At 32.9% G+C, this 11,174-nt stretch overlaps 3 protein-coding genes across 4 annotated transcripts; 1 reads left to right on the top strand and 2 right to left on the bottom strand.

Annotated features, from left to right (window-relative positions):
* The first annotated feature begins 122 nt into the window (after positions 1 to 122).
* LOC116349498 (derlin-1) lies at positions 123 to 2,032 on the top strand. The gene is made up of 4 exons (XM_031780977.1): positions 123 to 597; positions 701 to 872; positions 950 to 1,206; positions 1,509 to 2,032. The coding sequence occupies exons 1-4, from the start codon at positions 425 to 427 to the stop codon at positions 1,654 to 1,656; spliced, it is 750 nt and encodes a 249-aa protein (XP_031636837.1). The 5' UTR covers positions 123 to 424; the 3' UTR covers positions 1,657 to 2,032.
* Positions 2,033 to 2,273: 241 nt separating this feature from the next.
* Positions 2,274 to 3,512, bottom strand: LOC116349500 (dTTP/UTP pyrophosphatase). Its single transcript, XM_031780978.1, has 4 exons — positions 3,273 to 3,512; positions 2,960 to 3,216; positions 2,745 to 2,891; positions 2,274 to 2,659 (listed from the first exon to the last, which is right to left on the bottom strand). The coding sequence occupies exons 1-4, from the start codon at positions 3,357 to 3,359 to the stop codon at positions 2,518 to 2,520; spliced, it is 633 nt and encodes a 210-aa protein (XP_031636838.1). The 5' UTR covers positions 3,360 to 3,512; the 3' UTR covers positions 2,274 to 2,517.
* A 4,752-nt stretch (positions 3,513 to 8,264) lies between these two features.
* Positions 8,265 to 11,123, bottom strand: LOC116349497. Of its 2 annotated transcripts, XM_031780976.1 has the most exons (8): positions 11,034 to 11,123; positions 10,627 to 10,925; positions 10,383 to 10,570; positions 10,065 to 10,315; positions 9,414 to 9,697; positions 8,925 to 9,360; positions 8,706 to 8,856; positions 8,265 to 8,631 (listed from the first exon to the last, which is right to left on the bottom strand). In XM_031780976.1, exons 2-8 carry the CDS (start codon positions 10,856 to 10,858, stop codon positions 8,377 to 8,379), a joined length of 1,797 nt encoding a protein of 598 aa, XP_031636836.1. In that variant the 5' UTR covers positions 10,859 to 10,925; positions 11,034 to 11,123; the 3' UTR covers positions 8,265 to 8,376. The 2 variants fall into 2 exon arrangements, with proteins under 2 accessions (XP_031636836.1, XP_031636835.1); XM_031780975.1 differs by having other exon boundaries at positions 10,627 to 11,062.
* Positions 11,124 to 11,174: the final 51 nt, after the last annotated feature.

Raw genomic sequence — 11,174 nt, 5'->3', positions numbered from 1 at the left:
TGTTTTTTGGAGAATTTGTTATTTGTACTTTAATTGAATACGTATTTTTATGCCAATGGCTCACAACAGATGGCGTTGGTATTCATTCAAACAAGTGACAAAGTACAAAAGATAGTGACAAAATAGATGTCAGTAATTTATGTGCTGTCATCATTTTCAGTCAAATTTGAAGAAACATTAAAATTCATTCGGCTTCTAGAAAAATTCTATAATATACAGTACAGCTTTCAGAAAAAAGAAAGGACCAATTTCGAAAACTAAACAAAAACCAATTATTTTAAATTCTGGTTGAATTGAATAATAAACAATTTCACATTAAAAAAAGTAAATCGACTGAGACCGAGGTAACATACACATCAGTCAAATAAAAACCACGTAAGAGGTTTTGAACATTGGAGTAAACGCAAGGGAGTAGAATTTCACAATGACAGATCCAGCGGATTGGTTTAAAAATATGCCAATTTTTACAAAATATTGGCTAACGCTAACAGTTGTCATAAGTGTGCTGGCGCGATTTGGAATTTTGCCTGGTTATTTGCTGTATTTAGCACCCGAATTAATATTTCAGAAATTTCAATTATGGCGTTTACTTACTTGGTAAGTGTCAAATGTACACAGTAATGCATATGCCAATGTTTTAATCGGACTTTGTTCACACATTTAATGTTGTGCCATAATTTATTTATTTTTTTCTTTTCAGTGTATTTTTCTATCCAATGGGATACCAATTCTTGTTGAACTGTTACTTCCTGTACAGCTACTCATTACGATTGGAAAATGAACAATTCAAATCCACTCCGGGAGACTATTTTTACCTGCTATTCATAAACTGGGCATGTTGTGTGATTGTCGGACTTCTGTTCAAGTTGCCGGTAAAAAAATTTTTTTTAAGCAATTGACTTTGACCGAAATGGTGTTGACACACGAAAATATGTTTACATTTTTACAGCTTTTGATGGACCCGTTGATTTTGGCCGTGGTTTATGTCTGGTGTCAATTTAACAAAGATGTAATTGTTCGCTTCTGGTTCGGTACACAATTCAAAGCGATGTACTTCCCTTGGGTACTTTTGGCATTGAATGTGGTTTTGTCAAGTGGAATCGATTCATTGGTCGGAATTTTCGTCGGTCATCTATACTATTTCCTGAAAATCAAATATCCACAAGAGTTAGGCGGCATGTCATATCTAGACACACCTTCGTTTATGTAAGACAACAAAAAGAATGCAAAAAACAAGAGCAGTTGGACATTCCTTTTTATGACATTGATGAAAATCGCGACGCTACGTATTTGTTTGTATCCAAACAGTGTTTATACGAGGCAAAACGTTTTTAATTTCAATTATAATCGGTTGTTCTCTCTTGCGAACCACCAGTTGGGTGGTGTCACTGATCTAGCGTTTAAAAAATTTGCGCAAATATTCATCAATTCATAAAAAGTGATTTCTGTCCATTCAACAACTGCCAAACCACACATTTTATTTGACACTAACTGATTTTTATTTACAGCAAATCCTATTTCCCTGACGTACGTGGTGGTGTGCATGGTTTCGGTTTTGCACCACAAAATCAACGCAGAGATCAACCGGCTGCCGGTCAACAAAATAGATTCTTTAGCGATTCATGGGGTCGGGGTCGACCTCTTGGCCGCGATTAAACAAAATTATTTTTTCTTATATTAAAAACAACATTAAATGAAATTTTATTTTCGTTCCCATTTTTAATGTAATGTTATTATAAAACCAACTAAATGTACTAAAAATGTGAAAAATCTAAATTGACAAATCATTTGATTTGATGATCATCAAATCATGATTGTGATTTTTATTTCGTTCACAAACTAAATTTGAAGAGATTACTTATCAGCAATGGAATATTTTTGTATAGAGTCACCAAATTTGAGTTAATTCACTTCTTGCAGCCTTTTATTTTCACTCAAGAAACATTTTGAAGGGTAATCATTTTGGATGTAAACAATTGTCTATTTCACAAAAATAGACGCTGTTGCAATAAAATAACCACAACTTACGAAATATTTTAGATAAATACTTGTATTTGTATGTTTTGCATAAAAGGAAAATGTGAGCCATGTATACCTACGAAAAACCAAGAAATAAAAACCAAAATCTGATTATAAAAATCAATTGCGTTTGTTGTTTTTTTTTTCGATGAAAAATGTTTTCAACTTTTCACACCGTAAAAATTGCACGAAACAAAAATAATAATTCAAGTCGTGCCAAAGCAATAGCAAAATATGAACACAACAACGCAACGTATAATAATTTCACAATATATTTATTGAACTATTGTATCGGTCATAAACAATGGATTTGTTTACATAATCATCGAAAATACCTATTTACATAAAATGTTTTCTATTTCAAGTGTAAGTCATCAAATGATTGAAAATAAATATGAATTGTTTAAAAACGAAATAAATTTCAGCATAACGTTTATCGAACGTTGATTTTTTTTTCATGAATACGTATAACGGCATGCCGTTTATTTGGTACGAGTATTATTTCAATTCTTTGTAGAGTTTATGCAATGTAAAAGATAGACGATAGACGGGCAGCCCGATAACGGTAAAGAAATCGCCGTTTATGCGTTCGACAAGCGTTGATCCAATGTGTTGTATTCCGTAAGAACCCGCTTTGTCACTGTGAAAACATTCAAAGTTTGATGAATATTAAAAAAATGTTTATTTTTATCCACAAAACAGACTATCTAAACAAAATCACTTACAGTGGTTCGCCTGTATCGACATAAGCTTGGATTTGTTCTGTCGTTAATTTTCCAAATTGAACTTCTGTGCTTTCGGTGAATTTTTCAATATGATCCCCATATTTGATAGCGACACCAGTGAAAACAACGTTCGTTTTTCCGTTGAGCCTAAAAAATTGCACAATTTTCAATGATTGCACACAAATCAATGAATATTTCTACTAAATCATACATACTTGTTCAATGTTTCAATGGCATCTTCTTTGTTCTTCGGTTTTCCATACATTTCACCATTTAATGCAACCATTGTGTCGGCTCCAATGACAATGTCTGCTTTCGATTTTCCATCGATTTCTGCTTCGGCATCTAATCGATTTGTCACTTCCAGAACCTTTTGCAGTGCGGTCTCTTCAACAAATTCGGAAAAACTGTTGAAATCTTTCGGATCAAGATTTTCCTCGAATGTCGATGCACATGATTCAACATTTAAGCCCTGCACACAAATAAATCACTTAAAATGATGAAAAATTTAAGAAATTTTCGGCTTACAATGATTTTCAAGAGCTCCTTGCGACGCGGTGAACTGCTTGCAAGCACAATACGCTTGGAATTCAATTGAGATATGATTGGTAACATGATTGCAATAAAAGTAAAAAAAGTCCTGAGTTAAAATTCAATGTTGACAGTTTTTCAATCGGACGGACAACCACAATGTGTGCCTTGCTCGCGGGAAGCAGAACAGTTAACTAAATGTGTATATAATCAACCATATGGCTATCAACCGAGTCTAACGATTAAACGTCAAACAGCTGATATTGTGAATGGGTCACAACATACCACATGTCACATTTGACAATTTCAAATGAGAATTCTATTTACGATTCAATGTAAACACTTGTTTCAACTTTCGAATGGAATGAAAACATCGAAATATTTTTCCTTTATTTTTATTGGCATTTAAATTTTTATAGTATAAATGACGGCCTAAGAAGAAAAAAATAACATACAGAATATTCTGCAAAAAGACGAATTCAAATTTATGTGAGCAAAAACCAAATATACAAACAGACAGCGCAAAAGTAAAACAGCCTACTTACATGTGTTTCTTATGTAAGTAGGCTGTTTTACCTTTGCGCTGTCTGTTTGTATATTTGGTTTTTGCTCACATAAATTTGTATTCGACTTTTTGCAGAATATTCTGTATGTTATTGTTTTCTTCTTAGGCCGTCAAATGATTGGATTTCATGCAAATGATTGGTATTTCTAATCAATCCAAGTGGATCTTAACTAAATAGACCGAAATAAAAAAAAACTGGATAATAATGCATTCATGCCTTTGGTTATTTTCATAAATTGACGACCAAATCGATTTTATTGCTCAATTTTGTTTAATTTTTATGCATTAGGCACATTCCATCTGTATTTATGGAAATAATTCCATTCTATTTTCTATGTTATATTTTTCGTTTTGCTCAAGCTAACGCCGATTATCAAGTAATTCAATCATTTACGCTCACATAAATGACGATAAAAACATTTGTCAAATATAAATTTGTTATTTGTAGCGTCGAAGGGTGGCCGTCCAGGAAAAAGGAAAAAGTACATGGAAAATCAAACAGTCGAATCACCACAAATCATTAATTATGAATGTACGCATACATGGTGCGGCTAATGCGCATCGATATTCTTATCAAACGGAAATATGAATATTGAACCAAAACGTCATCAATCAAATGTGTTCCATTGGGGCGATTCATTTTTTTTAATTGAACATTTCTGATTTGATTAGCTCACGATCAGCAGCCAGTATTTATGATCTATTTGCATTGAGAAAATTGCATTTTAAAGCGATGGAGAGTCACGACTTTGATCGAATGTACTTAATGCATGACGTGCAATTTACACTGCAAATAACGATGAATCGATCGACTTAATTGGCGTATTGTGAACTACGTTGATTGAGTGTTAAAAATTGAAATGTATCTGAATCAATCCATAAAAAGGAACTCTGTATTTGGGTTAACCCTCTACTGTGGGAGACCGCAGTGAAATGGAATTTTAACAAATCGATAAAAAATTTTCTTCCAGATTTTCACCATAACACTAATATATTTTTGTAAGTATCCCTCTAACCTCTACCTACGTCAATTTTTAATTTGTGTCAAGTATGCATACATGTGAAAAATCGTGTGAAATTCTTCTCTCAGTAAAAACTGAGTTTCAGAGTAGCAGCGAGTAGAATAACGAAGCAGCAGAGGGTTAATGCCTATATCGACCAAAGTTGAATCAAATCGAATCGTAAATTGTGCACAAGCTTTTGTATAATATTGATCATTTAATGATGAAAGTAATTAACGTCGTCGACTAACCAAAAATAGTAAATAGTCATGCAATAAAATAGCATCACAATTTTTGAGAACGAATACGTTCAATGTAAAATTCATCATTAAAACGGAACGCGCGCGAAAAAAACGGTTAAATTGTGTGATAAAGGAAGCAAACAATGAATTTTTGGAATGTGTTTGTTTTTTAATTGAAATTATGATCTCGCCCTCAATTATATTCTAAAAATAAATTTTTTTGTTCAAGTAAAGTAGCATCACGTCATACACAAAAATTCTTTACATTTGTCGATTTCAATTTTAAATTATTTGCGGTATCTTCAGATTAATCGAAAACGAACAACAACAAAAAAACTGACTGCAACAGTATGATTTTGAAATGTTGAGCTCGAAGACGTGACGTTCGTATACACAAACAAAAAAAACAGCATTGCGATGCAGAAATTGAGTGCCGTCTTTTATTTCGACTTTATTTGCCTACATCTGTTTTGCGCGTCTGCAAGTCGATGCGGCGGCAGTGTTTGGGTGTTTGCACTCTTGAAAAGCACTGCATATATTTCGAAACTTAGACACACTTAAAATTAAATTCAGACTCACTTTTGTTTAAAATCTTTGAAAAATTTGCTGTTTTAGATGATAAAAACCCTTTCCTCACACTGCACCAACAAGAAGTGTATAAAAACAAAATGCAACCAATTTTTGGAGAGCGCACAAAAGAACTACGCACACCTTACAGAAAGCAGCGGAGACAAAAAAAAATGGTAGTGAATCACTCGCGATGTAAATACACACTGATGTTGGCAGCTATAAAAACGATCGATCTGACCTGTGAGACATACAATACATACAAACAACTCGATACAATAAACCACGGTAAGCAGCAAAACAAACCAACACGCAGCCCATAATGAAAGCAAACAAGCGAAAGAGATGAGGCATACACACAGAAAAGCGAGAAAACAACAAAAACAGTTGTATGTGATCGGCGACTTCGTCGATATTGTATTGCTACAAAAAAAACGTACACCCAATACTCATCCAACAAAACAATAGGTACAAAACTTACACTTTAATGTCGAGAAGATGGTGATAATGGAAACAACAACTAGAGTTCTTTCGTTCGGAATACACAATGCGCACAATATTTCCATATGCAGTGTTTAATGAATTTGGTCTACTGTTTTCAAGTACTTTATTGTGTACATTGTTTTCGGCACTCAATCCATGATGAAATAGGTTTGTTGTTTTTGAAATAAGTCGACGCTATTTTTTTATAAGTAAACAAATTACATATGAGGACTAATTTTATTGAGCACACAATCTGTGTGCCAATTGTTTTTACGCCGAATGACTGCGATAAATAATTTGACGGTTAAAGGTCATTCAAAAATCTTATCGACAAAGAGTTCAGAAGAAAAATTATGAATTCACTCGATGCGACATGGTCAATATATAATAATATCACATTTTTCAAATTCGAAAGACTAACAAAAACAGACGCACACACATACACACATACATGTATATAAACATGCAGCGCACAAAACGTTGCATGTTCAACGGTGTCGTCGTCGTCGTCGCCACTCATAAAAATCTCAATCCAAAAACCTTGTGGCTTGAATTCGAAGCAAAAACTTGCCCACCACTTACTAACATTCATCGTCTCTATCGTATTCTCTCTCTCTCTGGTAACTTTAACTTTTGAACACAAACTGCACGCATACATTATTCGATTTTAAAAACACAAGCCAACTGCCTATCTTGGTTTTGTTTTGTTTTGAGTCGAAGTCGTAACACACGCGTGTATATGCAAAATATGTATGGTTTGGGCTGTGCACCGTATTTCATGCTTGTTTGTGCAATATTCATTGGGTTAATGTGCTTCGATGTTTAGTTCCTTGGCGACATACCACGGCTGTCTTTCACTGCTTCTTTTTTTTCTGCTGTTCAATGTAAAAACATAGCTGAAAGTGTGTATTTGCTTTCGCTTTTAATTGCAATTTCTTTTTAACTGAAAAAAAATTCTTTGAACGAAACTATGATCAAAATGCCGTTTTCAAGAACAGGTTTTCGCTCAAGCATTTTGAAGTTGAATGGGGATAAATTGGTCATTTAAAATAGCGATTATGATTAATGGGCAAAAATTTACATGACTATATTTGGAAATAATCAATGGAGCAAACGAAAAACGAATTATGACTATTGACCAAGTTGAATGGACGCTCACATTTCATTGGCACAAAGGAATTATCTTATGTTTGAATGTCTTCACTGCACATTGGACATTGATTCAATAGAAAATATACATGAGCACACTGAAATAGAACAACCATCATTGAAACCGCAGTTTATTGCCAAAAAAACCATTAGTATGATGTGCTGTATGTAAGAACCAAACGAAAAAAAATCCCACGCGAAAATGTTTCATTCGCATTGAATATTTAGCAGATAGTGACGAGGAAAACAACAACAAAGATTATTTAATTTGCAATAAGGATGATTTCTCTGCTAAAAGAGACTCTGATGAAAAATTCATTCTATCCAATTTCTTTTATTTTCATTATTAATGCAATATTATTTTCAATTTGTAAAAGTGTAATAGAAAAAAATATTGCAATTCGAAACTTTACATTGTTTGTTTGCATACCAAAAATAAAATACCAGTGTTTAATGTCGTTGGTTAAAAATAAAGTAATATTTTGAATTTTATTTTTCGCATATTTAGCAAAAAAAAAATTTTAACATAAAAAGTAATTACTCAAAAATTAATTGGTTTTTTTTATTATTTGGTTGTCTTTCTTGGGGTGGACGTATTTAATTGATTAAAACGAACTCACCATTTTTTAAATTGAAAAATTTCTTTTATTTTTTCCCTTTCCAATTCATAGTGTAACATAAGATGATATCAAATCTACAAATGTTATTTTTTATATAAAATACAACTTCTTTTTTAAAGAAAGAATGAAATGTTCTTATTACTATGAGAAAATATCGATGGAAAAATGCAAGGGAATATGTTCATGTTAAAATGGCATTTTGTCGTCCTCAGGATAGATCTGCTTTTATCAAAACTCCCGTCTTCGAATCAAAACCAAACTGAACGATCTTTTAGTTCAAAAATTACTCTTCGGTCTAAGCAAACTTAGACTGAAAAATATTGTGCAAAGGTTTGTTTCATAATAAAAATGAAAAACAGCAATTTTAATCCTTTTTATGCTATTTATGCAATTGTATACATTACATATTTGATTCATTATCAAAAATGACATAGCCTAGGCTAACTTATAAGAAAATTCAATTCTTTCGAATCATCACATTTTTTTTTGTTTAATACGTGCTTCAATTATTGAAAAATCTTCCTCTGTTGCATACCTTCGAATATATTTTAAATATACGGTTTTAGTTCCAGTAATTCTGCGTAATTTGATGGGTGCGCGAATTTTTCTCATTTCACATAATCGTAATTTCATTTCCTCCACATTTCTATGGAAAATATATAATGAATTTGTAATTATATTCGCTGTAAGGCCAACTTCACTCTGCCAAAAATCCAAATGAGTTTTAATCTGCAATAAAAACAAACAAACAAAATAAAAAGAAATCCTTATACGATACGACCCGTTGCCATTAAATCATTTACCTTTAAAGCGGAAGATTGTTTTAATGAGAAATCCCTTTTCAAAGCGTCTTTAAGATCATTTTCACTCCAACCTAACCGGTTTGAAAGATAGTCCATGCTATTTGCAAATCCATCAAGCGACTTCTTTTCTTCAAGACGTCTTTCTAAACACCTGTAAATGGATATTTCGAATTTGGTTTAAAAAAATATTCTTTTTCTTTTATCATAAACGTGTCATACAATTTGAATTCAAGTGAATTGAAACGGTCAATCATATACGCCGATATTTTATCGAGGCCGGTTTTTTTAAGACTTTTGATTCTGTGGTCAATTTGTGCCACGCTATAGAGTTTGTAGATCGTTGAAAATGACAAAATAGTTGTACGATCTACGCCATGTTTCAGAAGAACATCTAACTTTGGTTTGAGAACATTTGGCATGGTTTTAAAGAAAACCTCACTTTTTGCAGCAAAACTAGCGGCAACCTCAGTGACTGGTATCTCTAGTTTTGCGCTAAAATAATAAATCGGATGATCATTTCCAATGGCGTTTAATTCAACGAGATCACGCTTATATTTTTCCAATACAATCGCGTCGGCAATTAGCAAAGGAATGAAGTCTGCAATATTATTCGGTTTCATTTGTTGCACGATATTTATTTTCTCCTTAATTTCATCTAAAAAACATTTGGAATTTAAATAGCATCACAAAATAAAATTCAATCCATACCAATGGGCATAGTGAGCAAAAATCCATTTTTCCTAATTGTCACTTGGTCGATTTTCATTTCCAATAAATGGTTGACATTCTTTTCTGTCACAAGTAATTCATTCAAGTCATATACATGACTATAATATAGCTGAGACGATTCAAAATGGTCACCACCTAATAACGACATCAACGACTCAACGATTGATTTTTTGTCTGTGTTAAGATTCTGTATTTGTATCATCATTTCGGCGGATAAGGCAGTCCCTTTTTCGGCTCTTTCCAATTTGTATTTTTCAATTAACCTGTATGTAAAAAGACCAAAGTAATGAAGCTTTTCCACTTTGGCTAAATGTCGGTTAAATTATAGGATTTCATGGAAGCATGCATAAAAGATAATTAGCAATAAGCCAATGCTGATACAAGATTGTCCGAGAATGAATATGAGATTTCTCCTGAGATTTGAATGAAGTGTAACAACTGTTTCTCAAAGCAGTAAATCAGAGACTGTTTCTCCTTCAGTTGCTCATAACGCTCCTCCTGACATATATTACTGTGAGAAACAGTCTCTGAAAAAATCCCAATTTTCATATGGTGTTGGTGGTGTCACATTTGAATAAAATCTCAGGAGAAGACTAACATTCATTTTCGAGCATATATTTGTTAACATACTCATCGAACATTTCTTGTGACCAAGTAAAATGCCACCCTTTCAACGGCCTTCCAGTAGATAGTACACATTCAGAACGACGCAGCAACATTTCAGCACTGCACCCAAGAACAAACAAATTGGTTGCCAATATCATTGGGTTCATGCCATAGTCCATCAATAATCTTAATTTTTTGTCAAAATTTTGAAATGTTGTACATGATAAATCACATTTACCATTGGCAATGGATCTTGCAATCACTTGTGGTTCAACCTGCAATTATTGATAAAATGTTTGTTGTAAAATATCGAATTTGACTTATTTTGGGGGAATAACAAACCTGAAGACGTTCGCTCAAATAATAAATACGATTTGTGTGTCCATGAATTGCAGGTTCATATTTATCCTTCAATAATCCGCCAACAAGTTTCTTAAGTTTAAAAGTACTGAGTCTTAATAACGGTGCAAAATCATCAAGACTCTTCGGCTGCAATGATTTTAACACATCTATCTTTTTGTCCACGTATTCTAAAATTAATCAATTACAATCATTTCTATAGACATTATTCAATACAAACACGAACCGATATCTATTGTGAGGAGTGATGGATTCTCGAATATTGACTCTGCCGACAGATTTGCACGAAGAAGTTCCAGTGTATCTGTTTTAATTGCATTAATTTGCCGTAACGCTGGAAAATCACTATAAATCTGTGCAGCAATATCTTCCGTACAACATAATTTGCGAGAAAGGTTTGCAATGGCCAGATATTCCTGCGGTTTTGATGTGAAGGTCCGTTGTTGTTGATGGACCATGTGCTTCACTTGTAGATATGTTGAAATTACAGGTTGTATGCATTTTTGGTTGTTCCAAACGTAGCTTCTGACAATATTTATTAAGAACATTATTGATTGATTATTATATTTTGATTAAGAGAAATAGAAGAAGAAAACAGAAGAATTTCTTAATAAGAACTATTTATTGCATCACCCTCCCCGTTAATTTTAGATCCACAACTATCAAAGTAATTGAATCAGTTGTCAAAATGTACAAATGTCAAAGTTTCAAATTGGTTATAACAGCACCGTTCAAATGAATCTAACATCAATTGAGAGGATGAGAGTAAAAACA

Source organism: Contarinia nasturtii, unplaced genomic scaffold (assembly GCF_009176525.2).
Source record: "Contarinia nasturtii isolate CC-2019 unplaced genomic scaffold, AAFC_CNas_1.1 Cnas_scaffold_2868, whole genome shotgun sequence".
Classification (NCBI taxonomy): Eukaryota; Metazoa; Arthropoda; class Insecta; order Diptera; family Cecidomyiidae; genus Contarinia; species Contarinia nasturtii.
This window is presented reverse-complemented; position numbering and strand designations above follow the sequence as displayed.